A 27,505-nucleotide genomic window follows, 5' to 3' on the forward strand; every position below is an offset into this window, starting at 1 on the left:
TGATAGAAAGATGAACAGGTGGATGATGGACTGATGGACAGACAGAGGATGGACTGATGGACAGACAGATGGATGGACTGAGGATGAAGAAATGAATGAATCAAAGATAGAAGAATGATAGAAAGATGAACAGGTGGATGATGGACTGATGGACAGACAGATGGATGGACTGATGGACAGACAGAGGATGGACTGATGGACAGACAGATGGATGGACACTTTTTTCCTTCCTTACCTTCTTTAATAAATGACCTGTTTCCTGTCAGATTTCTATCAACTCTACTCTTATTCCTCTCTTTCTGTCATTTCTAACTTTTGTTTGCCAATTCTGTCTCTCTTCATTTCATTGTTTCTATTGTCTTTTCTCATTCTTTCTCTCTTTACTCTCTATATTAATACTATCAGACAATAACTTGAGAGACTCTGAACTTGGATTTCCCCCAGGTGACTTAAGAAAAGCCTATAAAAACAGGAATACATTTATTAAATGTAAATATAGTACAATAATAACGTCACTCACTTTCCCAAACATCTTAGCTGAATTGAAAATAAAAACCCAGGATCCCTGAGGACAGGCGCAGAGGTTGAGCCGCATTAACGGCTGCCGGTGAATGTTGCGACTGAATGTGTTTTGAATATGATGAAACGTCAGCAGAGTGAGAGCCACGGTAGATCCAGTGAGATTTACAGTCCTGTGTTTGCATCACTGACCGACCAGCGCATTCATCACTGATACGCTTTCCTTCCACTGGGAAGAAAAGCCGCGTTTTAGGTCTTTTAGAAGATGATTAACAAACCGATACATCTTCAGCCGCGGCGGGGGAAAGTCAATGCAACACCTCCGGCTCAAATAACAAATCACTTAATTGTGTCACCTGCTGGCATGGGTCTAGTCTTCTGGTGTTTCAGAGCTCTAGCGTTTCCCCGCGGCTTTGTTTTTGTGTTCGAAGCATGCCTGAGTTGCGTGGAGGAACCCGTGTCCTCAGATTCCCTCTCCTGCACAGAGGCTGGTGGAGGAGACTCTCAGGGTGTGTAGACGAGAGTAAATCACAGGAACAGAAATGAATAAATACATTAAAAAATAAATAAAAAAAGGAGGCGCTGTACCGAGACTGGCCGCAAAACCCTGTGTTGTGAACAAACGTCTGCTGTGTCGGGGCTCACTGTGAACCACACACACACACACACACACACAGAGTGTGTCTGAGGCATTATTCACCGTGAGGTCAGCTAAATTGTGATATTCTCCGAGTGTGTCTTTTGTTATAAAAAGGACATCTGTGTTTAATAATTTGTTTTTTAATGAGCTTTTCGGTGCTGCTAATTACCTAGACTTGGTAATTAGTGTTAATTACATTCTAAATCACTTTTTAAAAACTCCATTAGCGACTGTGAAAATATATGCCGATATTGTAGACAACCTGGAGGTTAGCAGCACGCGTGACGCTACGCAGCACCGGACGATTTTCTCATGTTACTGTACATTGATCACAGAACGACCTTGTACAAGAAACTGATGATCTGTCGTTACAGTAAGTCTGGTGGTCTGCAGCATTCCATAATGGTCTAGAACCCCGCCAGCTGCGTAATGACTTTAAACCCACGACTGCAGAATATTTGTTCACTACACAGTTCAGTTAACATTGATGTTTAATATTGTTTGGAAAAAAAATCCTTTAACAAAAATGATGATTCATCTGCTTTACCTTCAGACATCTGCAGCATGCTTAGTGTACTGGAACACATTGTTAAACAAAACATTTAACTTTCACATTGGCTCAAGAGCACCGGCAAACCAGCTATAAAAAGCGAAAGCCAATTCTGCTGAAAGGTTAAAAATCACGGACCTCAGCCTGGAGGAGTTCCCATTCCAGCAGATCTGAGACCTGCTGTAGAAGACTTTTATATCACTGACCTATGCAGATAAACACAAATATATTACAGATAAATATATATATATATATATATATTTATATCATACCTAAATATACTTACTACAATACTACTTATATATAAATATATTATATGTGTATATATATATACGCATATATATACTTTATGTAGTATATATACCATATATATTATATACATATATTATTGTATATACAGTATATATATATATGATTGTATGAAATATATTTTGGTTTCCAATATACCATATACCAAATACACCAGAAAAGTAAAACAAATGAGTTTTGCGTATGGAGGTTGTACATTGATGGACGTGTTGTAAATGCCACCTTGTGCTCTCTTGATCGTGTCTTTTATACATGTCTGTTCTCTTGATCGTGTCTTTTATACATGTCTGCACCACTATATAGACATTCAAATATACAGCACCTCTAATGTGTTGTACAGCGACAACACATTAACAACAGTCGACTGTGATGTTTCACCTCAGCAGAGAGGGAAGAAGACAATTACAGAAGTCACAGTTTCCACAGAATGAACCTGAGGTGCATTCATCTATTTAAGGACAATATGTTAACACCCTAAAGTGCAATACATTAGTTTCAGATGGATACGCTCATATATCAGTCATTAGCGAAATAATTTCCCTTGAAATGAATCTTCTCTTTATGTAGAGAGTACTGTGGACAGAGAACGTCAAACAATAGGAACTACGGTACTAGTGTCTGTCCTTCAGGAACACTGAAGGACAGAGAACTCTTTTGAAGGAACCACCTGCTTCAAAGACCCGTCAATGTTCTGCAAGTGTCACCAAAGTCTAAACCTTGAATATGAGCATGATGATACAAAAGGAAAGGCTCGATACAACTATTTGTCCAATACCGATACTGCCACTTGAAGTATCTGCCGATACTGGTATTAATCCAATACCTTCTTTTCTCCTCCAGCATGTCGTTACAGCACCTCCAAAAAATTTAAATGAGCATTTGGGTTTATGTATTGGATCGGACGGCTATTGTTGTCTTTTTCGATGTTCAATCCTGAACTTTTTACCAATATCGGACCGATACTGATCCTGACAGTCCAATACTGATCCTGAGACATTCCTAATACAAAGACATTTAAAGATCAATAACAATTCTTCTTTTATTCTTTGTGTTAAAAGAATCAAGTCACTATAGTTATTTTACAGCTGGGCGCTAAATATAGAGAAGAGCTCTACTGTTGTCTGGTGCCGTTCACCTCCCACAGTGGTACACATGACATGAATCACCATATTTAGAGTATTATTACCATATTTCTTTCTGAAAGTAGTCTATACCTGTACTCTGCTACACAATAGGAGTATTTATTAAGTTAAATTACTGCATTCCCACCTACTGTACCTTACTGTAAACCTACAGCTGCTGCTGAAAGATAGAGAACGATACACACGCTTCCAGACAGTTAATTCCATAGAGACGCAACGTCTTTTCAATGCACTGTCCAATCTCCAGGCCTCAGGCTAGACTGGGTGAGGATGTTCTCAATATACACCCATCAATCACGGGGCAGACAGAACCCACTGCTCCTCTCTGCTCCTCTCTGCTCCTCGGGCTCCTGAAAACTGCAGGAGTTTAGAGGTGAAGGAGAGTGAGTGTAATAACTCCCCTGCAGGACTACGTGAGCAGGAATATACTACAAAGACTGTGTGCACCCACTAAGAGTGCTCCTTAGTGATAATAAAACATATTACAATTCTGGCATGAAAAGAAAAGTAATATTGGGTCCTAATGACCACTCAAAGTCATTTTCTCTGCATAATTTAATTAGCATAAACCGAGAAAACACTGATACTGAAGGGCTGGAAACTTCTTTGAAATGCTTGTTCTCATACTCTAAAAGGTGCACTTCCAGTGACAGGATTCAGTTCTCATCACAAAGCCAATGCTAATTGTTTGTCTGGCACAGTTCAGCGTTTGATTGTCACTGAGATACAGACGAAGACAGAGAGGTTTGACTGTAAGACTTTCTTCTTAACACAGTGTGTTTCAACCTTGGGGTCGCGGCCCCACACACGGTCGTCTAGAATTCAAATGGAGATGCCTGAAATGTCTATAATTGATTTAAAAAAATCCCCTAATGAGAATATTTTTTCAGGATATTTAAAATTATTACTGAAAGCATCAAACACAATCTTAAACAACAGGATTCATTTACTTGCATGAATATAAATAGAGTTTAAAAAAATGCAGCATATAAAAATTTCTGAGCTGGAGAATCTTGATTGATGGCTGCCATCACCTGACTGCACAAGTGACAGCGACTAAAAATATCTCTGGGGTCGCCAGAAATCTGTGATGTCAACATGGTGTCAGAAGCCAAAGAAGGTTAGGAACCACTGGTTTAAAAACATGATGGATGGATGAGGAGTTGACACCTCACCGAGTCACTTGTGTGTGTGTGTTAGTTTGTTTACTGAAATATTAAAATAGTTCCGCAGAGTTTAAGGGACGTTTGAATTGAAATGTGTGATTTGGTGTGAAAGCTCTGCTCACTTTCTGTCCATCAGTCTGTGTGAGCAACACAAACGGTTTAATCTGAGCTGCACCACAGTGACAATACTCAGGGTCAATGAGTACACAGATGAAAATACTCATAACTATAACTAAAAATGGTATCCCTATTAACAACTACCTGTCAACAAAACCAGGGGGCGATATAGAACTGAACCCCCAGACCTAGAGTTTCAATCCAACTGTGTTACCAATTCATCCATAGGCAGCACCGGTGATGAAGGAGTTAATGTGCTGAATGGCACTAAAAGTACTGAGTATTTGATGAGATGTAACTGCACAGTACTGTATATAGTGGCCAGCGGAGGTACTACATGTCAGGGAGATAATCCATGGTCAAAAAGTCCTTCTAACTCACATGTCAATGTCTTAAGACATTATCATTACAGTATCTGGGGCAGCTGTCTTGTCAGCCCATGTGGGTGGTACAATATGTGGAACCTGTTCTGATGAAACCCGGTGAAACGGTCACACATGACGTTAGCGCTCCTGCTTCTTCTGTTCCTGTCTGTTTTCATTCCCCACATCACTGATGTTTTCACTCCCAGTTTTGACACACCTGGGTTAAATCACGGTAAAAATCCAAGAAGAAACAGCAGAAACCCACTCAGTTTCTGTTTACACAGTCAACAAACACGCACAGGAACGGCTGAGGGGGAAAAAAAAAAACAGCTCAGAGTCCGTCCTACTTTTTTCGCCTACAAAGCAAAACGTGGAGACAATGAGACGACGGAGGATGTGGATATAGAGAGAGGACGTGGAAAAGATGGAAACAAACATGATTTATGTAACTGAGAGACACATACCGGGGTGAGGAAGGTAAGGGGGGGGGGTGTCTTTGAACATATAGCATAAACACACTGAGCCGAATACAGAAACAATCTCAACATCAAGTGTTAATGTCTCCAAAGTTAAAAAGAAACAAGACATTTTCAGCAGAGCGCAGAGCATTTACCCTAATTTAAATAAAGTCTTAATCTTCATGCTTGTCGGTGTTTCAGTCTGACTAATGTAAGGTTAATTACATTCAGTAACTAAGATTAATGAAGTCCTAAAATGTGTTTACACTGTAATTCATAAATAATAAAAAAATAAATTATTTACTTCGAAGTAAGTGTTCAAATGTGAGTAAAACACAAGTCAAACAAACTGCCTTAGGACACCACACCAACTGGTTTCTTTGTAAAAAGAGAAAATAAAGAACAAGCATCAGGCTACCTCAGTTATCATGACTGCACAGCTACAATGTAAGCTGCTTGTTTGCTTCAAAACCTTAACGCTATCTGGCTAACGGCTAATTCTTTTAGCCATCATTTGCTAACATTTAGTTGTTTTGTAAATAGATTTTTAATTTATTTTTTGGCAGAATTTGTTTTTTTAATTTTTTAACTTTGAGCTAAGCTAACATGATGAATCTAATTTTGTTTGGCTATTTTAAACATGAATAAAAATAAAAGGGCTTTTCTTTCAAACCTACTTTCATTAAAGAAGCTTTAGTGCAAATTAATTTACTGATGGGCATATAACAAAATAAATACCATTACAACATATTTCTTTGTATTTAGGACAAATGGTTCTCTCGTTATAGATCATTGTTTTCCAAAGACTGGGTCACGACCCTCAGGTGGGTCACAAGAGTTTTTTTTTGGGGTCGTCTTGCCTCATGTTTCCCAGGAGTTTATGAATAATGACTATTGACTTGGGTCATATAAGAAACACCGAAAACAAAAAACAATAGTAGATGGTCAGAGTTTATGATGGAATATGGCAGATGTTCAATTTCAAATCTGGACACTACAAGTCAATATCCTGCAGACGTTTACTTTCATTCTTTGTTTGATGTGATTTTTCTGAGTTTGTTTTTCTCTGGGTGCTGCCCTTCTCCAAGAGCCATGTACTGTTCTCGGTTTGCAGACTCCAGCCTGCGACCCTGTTAGTGCTTATCAGAGCATGGTTCAGGTCTGACTGCAGACAGACACGCACAAACACAAACACACACCGAAAACACCTTTTCCACAGATCAATAGTGAATTTACAGAGACAGCTTTTCTCCCTCTAACTGATCTGAGCTCTCGGAGGAGGCTGCTGCCTCCAGACCGTAGACCTTTGAGGTGAACGACACAAATACTGCTCTCATTACACCAAAAACCTCCTCAGCTGGAAACAAACTTCTGAAGTTTTGGAAACCAATATGGTCAACAAAGTCCAGTCGACGTAACCTGACACAAGAGAAAAACATAAACAAAGCTGACCTCAAACCACAATAAAAGCGTAGACAAGCGTGTACCAGTCAACAGCATAGTCCAAATAAATCAAATCAAACCAGAAATTGTTTTTCCTCCAGGTTTAAACCAGAGAATTCTTAGATTTAAATTCTAAAGCACCTCACACGGTGGAAATTCAATTATCATTGACCGACATTGAACTTGATTCAGTGTTTGATGCCGAAAAATTTGGCAATTAGACAATTAGAATGTCTCCTCCCAGACCTGCAGTCGCCCCATTAGTCCCCCAGTGGACTTGGCCGGGACTAAGAGGATGAGACGTCCTTCAAGATCAATAACAAACTCCAGCACCCGACCCCCCCTCCCTGCTGACTCTGTGTCCTCAGTAGATAAATGAATGGGACTGGAAATGCTTCAGATAAAGTGCAATCACTTTTACAACGATCTCTCACAGGATGTCTTTGCTTCGGCGTCACGTCGTCACCACGGAGAGTTTTCTACATCTCTACATGAAGACAGAACTAAAATGGAGTTTGATGATTCAAATTCCACAACGGGATTTGTGTGTGTACGGTACAAATCCCTCAACTTTTGTGAAAAGCTCATGTTTTCATCTTTGTCTTGACATTGAGTCATCTGTCGTCATGTTCCACACTAATATAAATTATTTTCCTTGTTTTCTCTGCACCGGCAGCTGAAGTCTCTTAAACTAAGTCTTGCAGAGTCTTTGAAGTAACAACTCCTGCTGCGAGACGAGAACACTGAACCCTAAAACGCAGTGGAATCATATCATGCTACCACAGAAACAGCGCAGGTAGCAGCCAGGAAGTTGAACCAGACATAAAAGAAGAATGTCTCCCATTCATTCTACAGCAAATTACAAAAAGTGTGGTGTCATCTGCATACAGTACAGCAGCACGACTCCAGTTCCAGTTGAAGATAACTCACTGATGTGCAGCCTCGGCCTTTTATTCAGAAAGAATGGGTAAAAATTGCACTGAAAACTATATACTTTTTTTTTTTTTACATTGGTCACATTTTTTTCACAGACTTTTGAAACTTAAGCAAGCAATTTCTTTAAGATTACTCAAGATTACTGCCCTTAAAAAGAAAACTATATACTTACTATATACCAAAAACATGACAGAAATGTTGTGGAACTCAAAACCTTGGCCAAAACATTACATAAAAAATAGAAAACAAAACAGACACAATGTACTATATTGATCCCATATTAGGGAAATTGTTGTGTTAGCAGCAGATATGTTGTTAACAGGCTGACACTAGCAAGCACCAAGCATGTGGTTCCTCTGGGAATCAAACCCAGGACTCTCTGCTGTCTGCTTCTGAGGCAGGCGCGCTAACTGCTACACTATGGAACCGACTTTTTAATAATTCACAACATTAATACAGTTATGTCTGGATGTAAAAACAAATTAGTTGCAACAAGTTAAATTAAGTTATAGGACTGTTAACAAAGTTAAAAACAGAAGTCCAATAGTATCCCAAAAAAATATGAAATCACAAAACTTTCTGAAATCTTAGTATTTCCATCCCTTCAGAGATTAAATCTCACCAAAGTGTCCTGATGTCCTCCACCTTTGACACGACAGCTCTGAAAACACACACTTTGACTCCGAGACGTCCGCCCGTCTCTGTCTGTAAACGTCTGGGAATATTTTTAGAGTAACTTTATCCTTTCCGTTTCTAACAACATCCACACACAGCCTCACCCGTCGGCCGCGTGCCAACAGACAAACTAACTCGCAGACGTCCAGTCATTTTTCATCCGTTTCATCAGTGTCCATCTCTACCTCCACCTTCTCCTCCTCAGCTTCACTGCTGCCTCCCGTCTATAAACCACACCATCAATCCACACTGTGGGCTTGGCGTTTAAAGAAAAGACAAATATAATAGTTAGATGGGAGGCTGAGGCCATAAAAGATGGATGACACACTGGTGTATATGCACGGTAACCGACCAAACACACTCTGCATCTCTATGTCTACTCTGTGTGTGTGTGTGTGTGTGTTTGTGTGTGTGTGTGTGGTGGAAGAGTGGACGGCAGAAAGAGACTCAGGGATAAAGAGGTCTTTGTGACCTGCAGATCCTCTACACCTCGGCTTTGAGCAGAATATGTGGAGCGAAAATAAAATTCACACCCTCAACATTTGTAACGACAACTCTCAAGAGATGAAATAAACGACAGGGAGCGAAAAACAATGGAAGTGGAAAGACCAAAGAAGAAGAAGAAGAAGAAGACGGAGCTGCAGGACTCACCATCTTCTTTGCATTCCTCGGGCGGCTTCGCCTTTTTGGCCAGCCTTGGGTCCAGCCACGATGTTGTCTTGGTGTTGTGGCTGTGGAGAGACGACAGAGCGGTGAGTGAGAGAGGAGTGAGAGTGAGTGTGATAGATGGAAGGAGATAAAGAGCTGGCAGGAAGAGAAGAGGAAGGAGAAGGAGGAGGAGGAGGAGGAGGAGGTGGTGGAGGAGGAGGTTGGTGGATTCTTAATTCAGCTGTGGAACCATTTCAAGAGAGGGAAGACGAGACTCTCTCTGCCTCTCGGAAAATGTTGGTATGAGTTAACAAAACGGCAATCGATACTTTTAATTTGCTTACTGTCTTTCTCATTAGCAGGTGGAGGGAAGTGATGGGAGGGGGAGGGAGTTAAGGAGGAGAACAGCTGTGGGCTTGACAGATTCTTCCAGATCCTCTGACAGAAAGCTGGATGAACATCAGACGGTAAAATGTAACAGAGAAACTTCATTACACCCTCACATCCGTCCTGTGAGAAGCTCAGGTGACAGAAGAGAACATAAGGAAAGATGGGAGTCTGACAGAAGGCTGCAGCAAACTAAGAAAACAAAGTCTGCTCAAGGAGAAAGTGGAGCTTTTGCTTTATCTTTCAATTTCTTTTTTCCCGATGTGCAAAGAGAAAATCTGGCCTGCAAATTCAAATCTGCTTTGAAGTCGGCAGAGCAGAGAAGAAGGGAAGCTTTAAAATATGAATCACAAGTGTTTTTGAAGCATTAAAGACAAGATAAGCGATAACTTTAAGAAAATAATTAAAAAGAGCAGACGTTTTCAAAGGGGTCGACAACGCTGGTGAGAAGTGTAAGGTAAAGAAAAAAAGAGGTTGTGAAGACACTAATGTGTAACTAAAACTTTGCCCAGAAGTAAATGAATATTTTAACATTTTGTAAAATTTTTGGGGTTAGTAATATTTACTTAAAAACAGCTCATGGACATGGAAATCTAAAAATGTATCACTTCGTGACCACTAGGTGGCAGGAGATCACGCTGTTACAACGTGGATGAGGTTCACTGGGGTTAAAGTCCAGTCCAAGGACACACTGGCATGTAAATTAACAAATACAACAGTAAAACCCTGAGCCTTTTATGAAAATATAACTGTTCAACATCCCACCCCAAGACAATTAATTAAAGTAATTATTCAAATAATTTGTTTATTTCTGAAGTTACTTTTCCCCTGAAAAAGTTACCAAAGTTATAAGCTTCTATTACATGGTTCATTTAGTGCAATTATTGGAGGCAACAACAGGAATAAATAAAAAGACTAAAGCCCATGATAATTTATTCTACTGGGACCACACAGGAATAATATTTCTGTCTGGATGTAATCGGTGCTGGATCTGAAGCTGTCCTCTCTCCAGCCATAAAACAGGGCACTGAACAAAAGATAATGAAAGTACATGCAGATAAAAATGACAGATTAAGGCTCCAGGCAAAATAAAGTTCAGTTCAAAGGAAGGTAAATTGTCCGTGGATCAGTGTTTGATTCTTTACCATAAACTTTCTTTATGTTTTTAACTTCCTTTTATTTCCACTGCTGCTGTATTTCCAAATTAAATGTCCCGTCGAGTCCTTTCTATTTAGGCTATTAGAAGGGTCAGAGACATGGGAGACTTCAAGGCCCAGGGGATTCTACTGACTAAAAAGTGACAAAAGTATAGGTTTAAGAAGACGAAGAAGTTAGCCTGAAAACAATGTCAGTCAGGATATAGATAATTCCAAGTCACAACCTTAAATTAGCCTGAAAAGCCCATAAAAGTATGCTCACAAATAAAAACTGAACATTCGTACAGTTAGCCTAAAAACAATGTCAGTCAGGATATAGATAAAAGTAGCTAAAGTTGCAGTAAAATTAGTCAAGAGACAGCTAGTAGAGAGACCAAACTATTAGACCGGAGCTATTAGACTGAACAAATTATTAAACAACTACAAGTTGAATAAGAAAGAGCTGAAGCTAACACGGCTAGCTCACAGAGACATGGTTAGCAACATCTGCTACGCCAAGAAATAACTACAATGTAAGTTAAAACACAGCTTTAAGACCATTTACTAGCTTAATGTTAACACAGCTAACATGGCTAACCCTGAGCTAAAGAGGCTAAATTAGCAAAGAAAACACAGCAATGAGTGAAAAACAATGGTCAAATACTCACTGACAGCCCAGAATGAAACAATGCTAAAAGGACTAGCATTCACTGTAGCACACAGTAAAAACAGGTTTGTTTTAACTGTGTAAGAAAATATCTAAAAAAAAAAACAAACTTCTGTGTGGTGTTTACATTTTATTTTTGTATTTCTATTCATCCTCCCTTGATTTTCTGTTCCTCTCACTCCCTCCTACGTGTTCCTCTCCTCTGACTGCATCAGTTCAGGTAAATAAATTCAGCTCCTGAGGAGGACAATCAAAGAGGAGCGTCGTCTTGGCAGGAGCTGCCACTTTGTCAGAGCAGGGAAAGTTTACATTTTATTTTTGTATTTCTATTCATCCTCCCTTGATTTTCTGTTCCTCTCACTCCCTCCTACGTGTTCCTCTCCTCTGACTGCATCAGTTCAGGTAAATAAATTCAGCTCCTGAGGAGGACAATCAAAGAGGAGCGTCGTCTTGGCAGGAGCTGCCACTTTGTCAGAGCAGGGAAAGAAAGGCGAGAGAAAGAAACTAATTCAGAGCCGCATAAACAGCAGCGGGAAACATACGGCAGCCGGAATTTAAAGTCTGTCTGGACGCGACGAAGCAACATGTGCTCGTACTGATGACAATGGCCACTAATTTCTCTGTCTGTGTGAGGTTTATGGCGCGTTCAAGTGCGTTAATGTCCAATCCATAGGACGCAGAAAATGTAGCTCTAATGACGGAAAGTGTTTAATGGTGCAATAAAAAAAAAATAAAAAAAACCTTAATGCAATAAGAGGAGCATTTCTACTCATGGCTGCATTATGTGATGATAATAAAGCTCTCTCTCTCACACACACACACACAGCCACTGTATTACGGTGCTGTAATGAAGACTCACCTCTGTGGTTTTTACAGCTGTGCTGTAGCTGTTGTACTGTACGAGAGAGAGAGAGTAGTGTTTGTGTAACAGGGTATTTCTAGGGACCTTTAAATCTCATTAAACCACCCAGCATCAATTACAGGCCTCGTGTGTGTGTTTGTGCGTATCTGTGTGCGGTCCCTTACATCACAGGAGTGCATTTAAATGTTACACAGCACTAATTCAGACGCTCCCTCGGTCAGTAAATACATCAGAGACAGAATAATGAGAGCGAAGAGTTAAAACTTCCTCCAAAGTTTGAACAGTTTCGCGCTTGAAGTAAATACGAAGCAGTGAAATGATGGGGATGTAAAGGCAGCAGAGGTACAGGAGGACTTCTTAGATCCCGCTCTGATATACTGTACGATGTCCACGCAGGGTGGAAAATACTGTTGACATGAAGGGTACTTTGCCACATCTCAAGGTAAACCTGAAGAACCGGAGGTGGAAGTAGTATAAATGTAGTACGAAAAAAAAAAGAAGAAGAGAAAGTGGATGACGACAACCATTAAGAAAAAGAAGAAGAAGAAATAATGAAAGGAAAAGGTGAGAATTATTATAATGATGATGGTGATGACGAAGTAAATGAAGAACAAGATTCTTTTATGGATAAATAAAAAAATTACAATATTGAACAGGTAACAGAGAGAAGAAAGTTAGCTAAAAATTAGCTTAAAGCTAACATCTTGCCTCGACTTAGCCGAGGGCTAAACAGCTTGACCAAAAAGCGGTTTCGGTCAAAACATCTATTTCACTTACTCGATGAAGTAAACTTCTCCTTTCTCGGTGTAGGCCATCTCCCAGTTGTCTGGCAGCAGGCCCAGCTCCTCGTTCTCCTCTGGTTTGGGTACGGTCATCTTCAGGGACTGCCCCTCATCTTTGGCCCCGTCCGTTGAGGCGTCCGTCTGGTTTCCCTCCTGGGCCGCGTCTGTGCTCTTGTCTTCATGTTCGCTGGACTCTGAGGAGAGTAGAGGTGACCATGAGTTAGACCAGGCAACAGGCAAACTTGTTATTGATTTCTATCATTTTACTTCTGCCTTTTCCCTGCAATGCCTGCATTTCACCAATAGATGGCGTAGAAAAGGCTAAAAGCATTTTAGCATTTATGCATGACTTTTACATGCCATTGTCTTAGTTCATACGAACGCTTCATCTATCTGCTCCTGACCCGCCACCCTGATTTTTAGGACCAATTGTGGCCCGTGGGTCAAAAAGTTTCGGAGGAAGAGGAGGAGGAAGGTGGAGAAATAAAGTAGAAGAAGAAGAAGAAGAAGAAAGTGAAAGGAAGAGAAACTGGACATTTAATTAAATACACTGTTCAACTGATTATTAATTAAACTACTGATGCTGAATTCATGTGACTGTGACGAGCTGCTGGGTCTTCTGCTCGTATATTAAGGTCTAAGAAGTTCTCTTCAGGCTCCACTGGACATTTCTATACATTTAAAAACGTACAGGACGACTCTGTTTGACACTGGTGTACCGCGGCACACGGCTGTGCATAAAAGTGCCGCAGAATGAAGAGTCTGTACAGACATTCACAGAAGGAAAAATCATTTTAACGAACGCCATATTTTCACGTGCGCTTTTGAATCCAAATGACTGTAATTACATTTACCCTCAATAATACATGTTAAATCATTTTTTGTAATTTGCATCAACTTACATTGTTTCCTACAGTCTTTAATGTCTTGAATTTTGCTTTGAAACAAGAAAGTTTTATTAAGATTTTTTTAGCTATAAAATCTTATTTTTCATACAAAAAATAATTTATGAAAAACAAATCAATATTTCTTCATTATTAATTTTTTTTAATAGGATTTGAGATTTTGGAGAGAGTATTTTTCCTGTCGCTGAATAAATACAACCTACCTTTTTTGAGGTACTGCAGGTTGTAAAACCAAGATTCCATCGTTCAAGCTAGAAACTCTGCTCAGTATTTCCTTTAAACATCATTTAAAAAAGGCTTTCACTCAACGACTCGACAGAAACAATGAGGAAGTAAAGTTCTGAGTCTGAGTGTCAGAGGGGTTCAGACTCCCGTGTCCTGCAGCCATGAGAATAAAAGCAGCACAGATGGTCACAGGACGCAGCACGGCCCGCCCTCAGAATCACAGAAATCAACCTCATAATGAAGCTGTTCTCATGGAGCGTCATGTGATTAAAGCATGAAGTCTGTGGAAGGTTGATCTCTCTGTGTGTGTGTGTGTGTGTGTGAAAACGTGGTTTTGTTCATAAATTCAAAGGTTCTTATGATACTTAAATACATGTAAAAAAAAGTGAAATTATATAAACAAAAACCGCCTCAGGAGGTTTGGCCTTGAGCTGTGCTGCCATTAAAGGGACAGTTCTGTGTTTTATATAAAGTGCTCTAAAACCGACAGTAAACAACATTTAAACATCAATATCTGGAAAATTACAAACTTATTTTTACAATGTTTTCATATTTTATCAATAATCGCCATCATCCATCATCAACGTGCCAAAGGCCACAGGAAAAATACCCTTTTTTAGGCACATAGGAACCCATGTTAAATTGCTGATTTGTCTATGGACTTCTGTTTGACTGACTGTTTACAGTCAGTCAAGTCTAAGACAAGACATTCAAAAGAATGAAATGTTAAATTTATAAATCAATAAATATATAAAAACATACAGTGAAAAGAACTAATACAACTTTTAATAAAAAATTAAATTAGTTATTTATTTGAAGCGTTCCATCCGTTAGGGGGCGCCATGAATTCAGTATAAATAATTTAATAATTTCATTTCAATTTAATTAGAAAATAATTTAAATAATTACCAAATGTGAAAAAACATGTCAATAAAACATAATTAAATAGCCAAAAATTGTTAAAAAAAAATAAATGTTTGCAAGAAAAGTTACAAAAAACAAAAATAGAAAAAAAAGAAAAAATTTTGGGCCACAAAAAGTGCCATGACTGGTCCCTGAACCAGATATTGGAAATTTTGTTCTTCAAATTTAGAGAGAAACAACAACAGGAATTGTGTTGAAACTTTATATATTTTTAACTCGATTCCCGGAGACGACAGGACGAAGGTTTTATCATCAACACGTCGGTGGAACTCACTAACTCAGTAGATGAATTTAATTTACAGTTTTTACGACGTGACCATTAAACTGCACTCAGTGATAATTGACCAGATCAAACTGATCAGCTGACGGTAAATTATTCCACAGAATTCACTTTTTCTTTTTACATTAAAGGGCCACTTCAGAAGCGCGAGGTCAGAGGCACTGACCTGGCGTCACGGCGATGTCGTTGCCGTTGACCACGGGCCTCTCCTCCTCCTCCTCCTCGGGGGGTTCGATGCCGGTTTTCTCCATGTTACTGACCGACTTGTTGCGTTTCCTCTTGCCCTCAGAGCTGGGTCTGGCTCCTGGCAGCAGCTGGTCTGTTACATTTAGCAGCAGGGCAGAGCTGGGCTCAGCCGGAGGTTTGGGAGTGCCGTAAAAATTATCTGGATGAGAAGGAGAGAGAGAGGGGGGGGGGGGGGGGAGAGAGAGGGAGGAGGGGGGGGAGAGAGGGGGAGTTATAAACTTGATGCTTATATTTAGCTGGACTGCCGTCAGGGCTGGAGACACGCCTGAGGGACGTTTGTTTGTTACTACGGTGCAGCAGAGGAGGAAAATAAAAATGGAATTTTGTCCTTGAGTTTTATGATTTTCTCAAGTATTTCTTAGAAGACAGAAGAAATAGAAAACACTTTTCTGCAATTATTCTCTGAACTCCTGAAAATAATATTTGTGTTTACAATCCGTTGTCAGTTCGTGAAAAAGTTGACCTGAGAATACATATTTTTTTACTTATTTCTTTAATCGAATTTTTGTTAAATTTGAAATTCAACATGAGTTCTCAATAATTTCATACCTGAGAAATAATTCTTCTAAAAAAAAGTTGAAATTGAAACTTCAGTTTGATCGTCCAGGAAAACTGGCTCAAAACTATTCTGACTATCTGAACGTCAACTTTTAAATTATAATTCCGAAAAAAGTCAAATCTCAGACAAAATACTGTAGTAAAAATTACTTCCTGATCAGAATTTTAAAAAGACATTGTATTTACTTTTTTGTATCATTTTTTCTCCTAGAAAAGTTTTCCCCTGCAGATTTACACTTGTACTTGACTTCAGGGAGGAATTTTGTAGCAGATTTACGAATCAAAAATCAAAACATGAGTCACCGAAAACATCAGGTTTGGGGAGAAATACGCTGTAAATAAAGCGAAGAGGAGGAGACGTGAAAAGATGTTGACGACGATTGAGACGTTTGGGATTAACCACGCCTCCACCATGGACACAAATCACAGAGAAGAAAAAACCTGCAGATTTGACTTTGGGCAAAATAAAGATGATTCTTCACAGCTGTGAACCAGAATGACCTGCGGCAGAGAAGTTGGACACGGACTTTGAAGATTGAACTTTGTGGCATCAGACAAAGAGAGAGAGAGAGAGAGAGAGAGAGTCAGATAAAAGTGAGGGAGGAGAATGAGAGGGAGAGGGAAATGAAAAGTCTGGGTTAAATTCTGCAGAAATGACAGAAGAAAATAAAAATCCACCGCTCAATAAAGAAACCAGGACTGGAGTCGTCAGATCAGAGCAGCTGTGATGTCCGGCTTTATGACACAATAACTCTTCCCTACTTAGAACTTCTGCAATTATTACTTCATTAAGCATTAATTAGTGATTCATGTGTAATGAGGCACCTCGTTAGGAGACGACAGAACTTTAAGGCCTTTGTGAAACGTGGTCTAAGAAGAAGCTTTCCTTTGGTTTTTGAAACTCGTGAAGTCGGTTCCACAGTGTAGCAGTTAACACGCATAACTGCTGCTAACACAACACATTCACAAATATGGGATCAATATAGTACACATTTATTTTATTTGTTTTTCAACTTTTGTTTAACTTCGTTCTTTAACTTTTCTGTGCTAACTTTTGTTTTATATTGAAATTGAAATGAACTGCCCTGCTGCAATAGCTTACTGTCCCCTGGGGGGGCGCTCCCCACTTTGAGAACCATTCCTGTAAAGCAAGACATGGCTAAACATATGGTTTCTTTGTATTTATATATTCATGTTTTTGCAGTATTTTTAGTATATATTTAGTTTATATTTAGTATATATTTAGTATATATTTAGTATATATTTAGTTTATATTTAGTATATTTAATTCAAGTGTTTCTGCTGCGCTGCAGTACTGGAATTCAAATGCACGAGCAGAAATTCATTTTGAGAATAAAACGGTTAAATTCTGGCCATCTCTAAGAAAATAAAATATTTCAACACATACTGCAGGTGCACGTGTGTGTGTGCACGTGTGTGTGTGCACGTGTGGGTGTGCACGTGGGGGATCTTTTCATTTTGTATATACACTGAGAGATTGCTTTCAGCGCCCTTCATGACAGATGACACTTTCTGATGATTGATGGATGGAAACACACTCCTGAGTGTCTGCGTGTGTGTGTGTGCAGAGTGATAAACACACACACACACACACACACGCTCAGTCACACCGCTGTCAGTCAAAGATGAAAAACTGCAACTCAGTGTCACAGCGATGCATAAACGCCATCATTTTTTTTCTGAAGGATGAAAATGAAGAAGTGACCGGTCAGTGATGAACGCCGTTTCACCCATCCCTCACCCACCCCTCACACACCCCTCCCCCACTCCTCCCCCACCCCTCCCCCCCCCCTCACCCACCCCTCACACACCCCTCCCCCACTCCTCCCCCACCCCTCCCCCACCCCTCCCCCACCCCCCACCCACTCCTCACCCCCCCCTCACCCACCCCTCACACACCCCTCCCCCACTCCTCCCCCACCCCTCACACACCCCTCCCCCACTCCTCCCCCACCCCTCCCCCCCCCCTCACCCACCCCTCACACACCCCTCCCCCACTCCTCCCCCACCCCTCCCCCACCCTTCACCCACTCCTCCCCCCCCCCCCCCCCCTCCCCCACCCCTCACACACCCCTCCCCCACTCCTCCCCCACCCCTCACACACCCCTCCCCCACTCCTCCCCCACCCCTCACACACCCCTCCCCCACTCCTCCCCCACCCCTCCCCCACCCTTCACCCACCCCTCACACACCCCTCCCCCACTCCTCCCCCACCCCTCCCCCCCCCCTCACCCACCCCTCACACACCCCTCCCCCACTCCTCCCCCACCCCTCACACACCCCTCCCCCACTCCTCCCCCACCCCTCCCCCCCCCCTCACCCACCCCCCACCCCTCCCCCACCCTTCACCCACTCCTCACCTTCATACGTTCCACTCTCCAGCAGGGACCCACTTTTCTCCAGTTCCATAAACCGGTCAACGGTCACGAAGTTGTAGTCCACTCCTGGGACCTCTCCTTCTTTGGGCTGCCTGGTGGTGCCTGCAGGAAAAAAAGAAAAAGAAAAAGAACTTCTCATCAATACAGTCGTTGACGGGGAATTCTTGAAGGAGCTGTAAATCAGGAGGCACAGGTCTGGAGTTTACCAATCAGACGGCCATGGAGGTCAAGTGTCATTTTCACGTCTTTTAGTATCTTACTACATACAGGCTTTTGTGCTGCACGCCCTGGTAATGTAAAATAAAAAAACAACACACGAAGTATCGGTATTGAACCAAAAATCTGTTATCCCCCATCACCAACATTTGAAGTTCTGAGCCTCGAGGTAAAATCTTAGTTCAGACGTACAGTGGAACCTCGAGGTACGAGCATCTCAACATACGAGTATTTCGAGTTACGAACAAGCATTCGCTCAAATTGTTGCTTCGAGATACGACTAAAGATTTGAGATGCGAGGATGTTAACAGACGCCGACGCTAGGTAAACTCTTGACGTCTGTGAGGAACTTTACGTGTTTACAGACGTAAATGTGTCAGACTAACAGACGCCGACGCTAGGTAAACTGTGAGGAACTTCACGTGTTTACAGACGTAAATGTGTCAGAATATGCGCAGCCATTTTGGAGAGCTGTTGAGAAAATCACTGTCTCCAGCTTTTGTCCACCCTGACGTCGCCCTCTTCCTGTCACCACTTCCTGTCTGAGGACATTCCTGTTCTTTTCATTGATTCTCCTTCAGCAGCATCTGCGTTTCATCCATTATTTACTGTCATAATGGTATTTTAGCTTCTAATAATTAATTTTTATTTCTGCCGTTCTTTCTTTCCTCCTCCAACACGAGTGATCAAATATGAAGAAATGTTCTTTGTAGACGTCCAGGCCTTCAGCACTGACGCAACCTGGACGTCATGAGGAGAAATCAGGCCTGGAAATCAAGTCCTCTGACAGGAGCCGACCGTCAGTGAAGAGCACAGTTCTAGGTAAAACGTTGCTTTTTATTATATTTTATTGTCTGTTTCTTTTTACTATTTTATTCTGTTTGAACTCATTTGTTTTATTGATGTTTTGCTGATTGAAAAGCTTTGATCAATGATTTTGGGTTTGGGATCAGACCAGGTTATATTGGATATATTGGTTTTTAGTTTGAAAGCAGGTCATTTTTCCTGATGCATTTGACTGATTTTAATAATGACTGAACCGGGACTTTTTTTATCCAACCCTTCAGTGGACTCATTTTTGGATAAGTCCTCACTGTAGTTTCTACATCAGGACACTTAAGGGTTAAACCAAAGATGGCTTTGATAAATAACCATTTAACTCAGATAAATGAATGATTCAGCATCAAACACAAACAGAGAGCTGCTCTCTCGTCACTCACTTTGTGCAGAAAAAGTAGCAGAAAAATCCAGAATTGCGTCAGTGGATTGTTTGTTGCAGTGTGTTAGAAAAACAACAACGTCTCCAGAGTCCACACTCTGCTAGAGTTCGATTCAAAAATCCAAAAAACGGACCCTGCAGCACCCTGTGACTTCAGAGCCGTTGGCCTGTGGTCCTGAGCTTTGAGCAAAAACTACAAAGTATTTAGTTTTTACTGGGCTGCAGTTGAGATCCGTCCCCCTCTGGATCAGAGATCAACCGTGGCATCAGTGACAAACAAAACGGAAAATTCAAAACCGTTTCCTGCCCCTCTAGTCATTATGGGAACTGCTTGATTATTTTTTTTTTTTCCTAACGGCAGTACGTCCCCATTCACAACTCCACTTTCAACCTCCTCCTGACACCCGGAGACAATGTGATGCATACAAAATGAACACAAATGAGGATATTATTAAGCTGCTTGCCAAGTCTGTCCTACGCCGCCTCGTTATTATGCTGATAAATTTGTCTTAGAGAGAGGAAAAAAAAACAAAACCCAAACCTACAAAAGACTGCAGTGATGTGCGGCTCAGCAGCGGCACACTGGAACTTTGTTTATTCCCTGTGGAGAGTCCGTTGTTTTTTTGTTTTGTTTTGTTTTTTTTTCTCCTGTGTGTGTGTGTGTCGTCAAGCATCGTCACAGAAAATCAAGTGGAAAAAAAACCCCACAAAAAACAAAAGAAAACCCAAACAGACATTAATGTACTGTTATTCTCCTTTTGCACTGAATTATTCAAGTACAACCTGCTGTTTGAAGTAGTTTGAAAGAAACCCAACTGTAAATGAGCAGCAGGGAAACCTGTTATTTGCTGAACGTATAACTAAGAGGATGTGTGTGTGTGTGTGTGTGTGTGTGTGTGTGTGTGTGTGTGTGTGTGTCCCAACGTCACTGGAGAGTTTACCCAGTGTGCCTGCCTCCCTGGAGTTCATGCATTCATCAGATTATCCTCCTTCACGTGCACAGCTACTGATAGAGTGGCAACGCGCATAATTCAAAGGGGACCTTTGATGTCGCTAGGCTATTTTTAGCAGCATCTTTCGCTGGAGACGTCTCCGCATACGCTGACGATGACGCACACGTACGACCACACTTGGGTCAACTGAAGGAGAGGGATCTGGTATATTTGCTATTTGCTAATCACCAGAAGCTGAGGAAACTCATCAGGGTTAAATACAGCATCCGTCTATTTGTGGTTTATCCAGGAGCCTGGATTCTCACCGATCAACTTAAGTGTGTTCTGGATTTGGATTGAGGCCAAGTTGGGAGAGAAAGAATCTGCAGTTAAAGATGGAAACTGTTGTGTTTGTGAGCGCTCATTATTTTCAAGCATGGGGACGAGGCGGCGTTAAAAACAGAGAAAACCTCCCTGATATGGTTCTGTTATCGTTGTCCAACCAATCACAGATGATCATTTCAGCAGTTAATTACCAAAGAGCATACGATTAAAGCTTGGCTTACGATTGGCTCACATCTCACTGTAGGAACGGAACTCTTGCGCAGGACTTACTGAACGATTTGTTGTTATGATAGAAATCATTTAATAAAAACATTGTAGAAACATAGTCACAGATTGGGCCATAAACCATTAATTGGTCAATAACTTTTAATTGACTTTTTTTTTTTTTTTTGGCAGATTCCTGATTCCTACCGGAACAAATTCTAGCAAAAAACAGATTTAGACACTTTTCTATGTTACATCCATCCATTTTCAACCGCTTTTCCGTTACTGGGTCGCGGGGGCAGCAGTCTCTGTCTCTTTGCCTCTGGACCAAAGCGCCACACGTTACATACAAATTATTATTATTTACATGACACTAGGTTAACAGGTATAGCCTAGCTTGAGCAAAGTCGCTCAATGAAAGTTGAGTTTAGAAATAAACTCAGTAAAGCAACTCATAAACGTGATCTTAACAATCTGGATTTGATATTTAGATTTGTCTTTGCTGATCCTTATGTTCACATTCTTAATATATATTCTTATATTCTGAAATATATTTCATGACTTATTTTGAAAGACCGTAGAATGATATATATATATAATGAGAAGAAATAATTCTTGTTCCCGTAGCCGTCATCTGAAAATTTGCAACTATAATGAGAAGAAATAATTCTTGTTCCTCGATTCTTTAAACCCAGTCGACCCCTGACTGTTCATCTGTTATATTAAAATAAACAGTTCTTTTCACTGAGAACCCTGGGACCTAAATCCTACAGACCCTGCCTTTGTTATCTTTTATAGAACACGGAGAAAACCAAACCCAGCCACCTTTCAGATAAATGGTTGCTATTGGACCGAGGAGTTTTAGGATGGATGTAAAACTGGCTGCTATAAACAGGGATCTGTGGTCCTATAAAGCCATGAGAAGCAGCACTGAACCATGAATCAGTTCCTCCACTCCGGGCACTAACTGCGGAAGCGTCCGGAACTATTGAACAGAAGTATAAATCCACGGCGGAGGCTGTGCTTCGGTTTCCCCTCGGTCTTAGAACAGCGACACCGGGAAACACCACGGATACTTCAAAGAGACGCAGTATTTCTCTTCAAGAGATATTTGACAGAGAGTAAACAACACGAGCTGGTAGTTCTTGACTGAGGATGAGAGATGAAATGTGAGCTGGGACTCTTCCGACGTCATCTTCTCCAAGACGTCCTCGAGTCAGACCCCGAGTCACAAGTCCAATCTGCGCTCCAACAATGAGCAGCTGTCTTTTCACACTAATCGTGACGTTATCACAGACCACATCAACCCGCAGCAGCTGTTAGCTAACTCGACGTGACCCGCGTGATCTGTCGCACGTTCTCACTTCGGCACAGAATAAAACTGTGACTGGAGGATAAATAAAACCTGTGACGGTCGGAGCTGAAGGAAGAAACAGGACAGAATGAGCTTGGTGAATCTCTCAGGTTAGCCTGACCTCTGCTGGCCTTTCTTTATTGTTATTTTGTGAAATCAGTTCAAACCTGACTTTGTTTTGTTTTTCATTAGCCGTGTCCTACTTCACTGCTATTAATTATGATCCCTAGACGCCAACTGTGACTCAAAATGGCAGCAAATGGGTGTTAAAACTTTGTTTGACAGTGAAAATTATGTCACCAGATGCTTCTGTAAAACAGTCGAGCCAAAGAGGACGAGATTCTGCTGGAGTCACTCAATAAAGCTGTCAATATTCAACCAAAATTCAAGACCAGAAACCTGGCAGCGAGGCTTAGAATCTATTGGCAAAAACTAGTTTGTACATTGAAGAATCCAAATTAGTCATAATCCAGTGGAGGGCGCTGCACAGCAACAACTGTTCCTTCAATTAGCAAGTTTGACCGAAATGTATCCAACAAAACTCTGATCCCTATATTTGGCCTCAGGGTTGATGTTCGGGGGTTGATTTGTTACGTATGTACAGTCTCTGTCTTTTATAGTATTTTTAGCAAAAGTTAAAATTATCTTTAACTTGGAAAAAAATGGAACATTCTTATTGGGAAACAGATTCTGAGATTTACACTGTGTTAGAAATAAAACTGTGGCTCATGTTAGTGAAAAAAAACCCCAAAACAAACAACTTATATTAATGCTTCAAAAGTGCTGGTTGTTAGCACTTTTTTTCTTGTTTCTGGTGCTGCTCTTTGTCCGATCTGGACAAACCAAACACTGGTACGAGGTATGGTAAAGACTGAAGTCAATCCTTCTGTTTCATTACAATGAATCATTAATTCGTAATGTCATTTTTGTTGATGTCACTAGATCAAGCGACAGACATCAAATGACAAATGAAGGTAACAAATTCTCTTTGAAAGTTTAGGTTCAATCTTACAGGACATTTTATTTATATTGTATCAACCAGTATTCTACATCCAGCCAATACTGTACCGACCACCGGTTTAACTTTTAACCTTGGCCCGTGAGCCAAAGCTCAGCTCAGACCACCGCTCTTGGTATTTGACTGACCGGTTAATTCATTAGCTGCGTTGTCACAGCAGTGATGTTGACCTTCATCTTCTTGTAAACAAATACAGATGGAACGCACTCCGTGTCCGTCCCACGTAACAAAGGAGACATGATCGTACTGTTGGAGGAGAGAGCTCAGACCACCGCTCTTGGTATTTGACTGACCGGTTAATTCATTAGCTGCGTTGTCACAGCAGTGATGTTGACCTTCATCTTCTTGTAAACAAATACAGATGGAACGCACTCCGTGTCCGTCCCACGTAACAAAGGAGACATGATCGTACCGTTGGAGGAGACCGTACCGTTGGCGGTAAGGAGAGAGGATTTTAAAGATTTCAATTTAAGATAAGTTACAGCCGACGACAGTTGGTGAACTTCGATTAAGAGAACAACTGTAGCCTCACATCCTTTTTACTGTTATTGCCACAGCTCTGGGTGGACATTAGACTGAGCAGATTGTTGGCAGCACCGTTTTAATGTAATGGCATTTTCTTTCTCTTTGGTTAATCACACTCACACACTCTCACCTCCTATATCTTTGGTGCTTTGTTCACTCCACAGGTCATAATGTTTATATTATGAAAAGGAATAATCACATTCCTCCTGGTACATTTTTAAAAATAAACTTAGCTGCACAAACAGCCTTTGAAGCACCAAAAAGTGACTTTTCTCCCTCTAACAGCTGGTCTTTTTGGACGAAATGCAAGCCTTAATTATTTTTTGCTACGTGAGAAGAAGGAAGTACGCTGTCATGGTTACAGCCACAGTCAGGAGAGCGGCTGCCGAAAAGACCATCACTATGTTCATCCATCCAGAGAAGCCTTTACTCTGACATTCCCACTCCTGAATTTCATCTTTTGCTTCAGACAAATTCCAAAACCTGTGCAGTTAAAGCAATTTCATCTGGCTTTAGAGCCGCAGTCGCCTTCAGAGTAAAGTTAAAAGATCACTCTCCAACACGTCTGCTGGGATTCTTCTTCCACTTTGAGGTATAAGAACGGTGCAGCTTCCCTTAAACCTTTTGAATTTAATTAAATCAATCAGGGCAGGAGGTGTTGATGTTACACAGGAGGTTCTCACCCCGGGGTCGTCTGCAGCGCCCCCACTGTTGTGCACAAAGGCCTTTATAGTCCGGCTGTAAAAGGCCAGTTTGCCCTTTTCAACCTACACCCGGTGTTATGACTGGTCAAGCAGTGTCAGCGCGGCCCATTGTCACCACCCTAATCTCGGCATTAGCCAATTAGGAAGTGATGGGCAGCAGTAAAGCCCTCGCTTTAGAGGCAGGGATTAGTTTTCCATTCAGGGCAAACCTGCAGGAAACCACAGCGACGGAGGACGGCGAACGGTCGCAGCCTAAACTTGCGCTACGCCCCCTGCAGGTATCGAGTGTGGCGATGCACTCATCCACAGGTTTGGGCGATGATGGGAAGCGGGTTCTTAATCAGCTGTGATTATATATCATTTAAAGTGCAATAAAGTCCTCTGAGCACGGAGCGTAAAAGGAGATTGTTGTTTTCACTCAGCTCGTAATGAGAAGTTAATAAAACTACTTTGCAATTTAATCATATCGACTAAGACTGTTGTGCTTTCCAATGCACCACAGATAGAAAAGCCTGAATCTGGCTGCGGCTCTTCAACTTTCACTTTTTTCCACCCAGTACCGTACTGCGGTGGAAGAGATTTCAGGTTCATCTGAGTTCAGAGAGGACGGCAGTGAAGCTCGGCTGCTCATTGACAGCCGGTAATGTGGGGCGAATTGGAGAAAGCCAGGCACTGAACCATACTCCCTCTGCCTGTTGGTCATTTGCGGTCCTTCCCCGAATTCCATTAATAGCCCTGCCCTCCAGGAGCTGCAGGGAGGACCGCCTGCAGCACAGCCAGAGATATTGATGGTTGCATCCTCTCTCCAAAAGAGGAGAGAGGAAGAGAAAGGTGGCACAGCAGGGAGGGCTGATAAAGTGATAAAGAGGTGGTAAAAGTGGAGTTGTGTAGAGACAATTACCACGGAGGATGGTATTTAAATAGTAATTGATCTACTGGGTTCCTTGATTTCCCCCCTTAAAAGGATAAAAACGCATCAATACACCGCCGGCTGCAGGTGGAATACTAACACCCAAAAGCAGGTTCATTTGGAATGGGAGCAAATCAGGCAGAAAATAGTGATGTACTCTTTTTACTTTGTTGAATGATGAGTCTGCATCTGAGTTTGGAACTAGACCGAGCTGCGAACTGCCTCGCGAGCTGATAAAATGGATCTGTCGGCTCTCGTTAATAGTGCAATGGCACTTCTGTCGGTGTCTGACATTTCACACTTTGTTCAGTCAACTTCTATCAGAAAGAAACTTTTCCGTGGCCGGCAGCTACAAAACCCATTTAGAGAAAAGTTGTCACGTTGCTACAAATATCCTAAATACTAACATTAGTTCTTTTGACAAACAAAGAAATGAATGTCAGGCACACAATCTAATCGAGATCAGACGGTCATTCTGTGAGAGAGGAAATTATACAGAAGGAAACGATCATCGTATTAATTAGTGCTGTTAAAATGAAAGCTTTAACCTTGATCATTTGTGAAATCAATCACATTGAAAATGTTAAAACATGCAAAAAAAATGGTCCCAGACACTCAATCATTCCACATTCACTGACTGTTGCTCTAATACACAGTCGACGCAGGTGTTATTTACACACGCTGTGGGAAAAACAAATCAAAACCTGGTGTTATTTGTTCCAGCAATATAGAGAAAACAGTATCTCATCATTTTCAGGAATGTTGACTAATCGTGATTAATCAGAATGAATTATGATGATTATGAAATGTTATAAAGTGTCTAGAATATCCATACAGGCTCAAGACTACAGTGATTGTATTATTGTCTCAAGACAGTCTGAGCTGAGATGTTAAGGGTGAGACGAGTTAATGTTTGAGCTCGTGTTAGAGACAACACATGATCATCTGCATATCAGTAAATATTGATGCACAGACGTATATAACAATGTCAGGGAGACATGCTTTAAGTACTGCTTATTCTGCAAAAAAGTACCAAGTGGCACAGGGCCCATTAAATATTAACATTGTATAGGTTTGATTGATCTTGAGTTGTATCCACATCTAGGTGGCGCTGGTGGTCCAAGTCTGGGCCACAGTCCTACGGTTAAGAATCTCTGCTCTAGGATCTGGACATAAAGCATGGATTCAGGCCAGTGTTCACAGTTTCCCTTTAATTATTCATTTAGAGGACATTAAAGATATAAACCAGCGTAGTTAAGAGGGGATTACACTTCCTCGAATGAGAACATCGTTTTTATTAATGTCTTCTCTGAGCGTAATGTCCTGAGAGCTTTGTTCTCAGCAAAACAGTTTGCATTTTGCATATTCCCCGTGCCGACATTTCCCTGTTGCTCGTCAACTCGCAGTCGCAGACATTTACAGCCTCACAAATGCGGCGGCGGCAACAACAACACGCCGTTCCAAAAACACACTCTCAACGGCAATCTGCCAAACAGAATTAATTTCGCCCGCATATTTAGGAGCGTTTGCCTTGAAACTGTGAGCTTAAACAATCTTCTAGATGTTGCAAATACAGTTCACTCAGCTACAAGTACTTTTACACTTTAATAGAATCACAGTCAGAGACTCGAGACGGAGTCAAAACAGAACCAGAACGGGATGCTTGAATTCTAATTATATTCAATTGCTGAGGTCCGCACAGAGCTGGAGTTTAAACAAACGGAAAAAAAAAAACGGAA

At 41.1% G+C, this 27,505-nt stretch overlaps 1 protein-coding gene across 2 annotated transcripts in view; it reads right to left on the minus strand.

The window, feature by feature from the left end:
- magi2a (membrane associated guanylate kinase, WW and PDZ domain containing 2a) overlaps positions 1-27,505 on the minus strand; it is a 182,427-nt gene that overhangs the window by 54,571 nt on the left and 100,351 nt on the right. For both annotated transcript variants that reach the window (XM_025057380.1, XM_017034357.2), the window contains exons 3-6: positions 18,322-18,441; positions 15,303-15,521; positions 12,798-12,996; positions 8,972-9,051 (exon numbers count right to left, since the gene is read on the minus strand). In XM_025057380.1, the coding sequence (XP_024913148.1) occupies positions 8,972-9,051; positions 12,798-12,996; positions 15,303-15,521; positions 18,322-18,441 (618 nt within the window). The remainder of the gene's footprint in view (positions 1-8,971; positions 9,052-12,797; positions 12,997-15,302; positions 15,522-18,321; positions 18,442-27,505) is intronic.

The sequence above is a fragment of the Cynoglossus semilaevis genome, chromosome 8 (assembly GCF_000523025.1).
Source record: "Cynoglossus semilaevis isolate Cse_v1.0 chromosome 8, Cse_v1.0, whole genome shotgun sequence".
Classification (NCBI taxonomy): Eukaryota; Metazoa; Chordata; class Actinopteri; order Pleuronectiformes; family Cynoglossidae; genus Cynoglossus; species Cynoglossus semilaevis.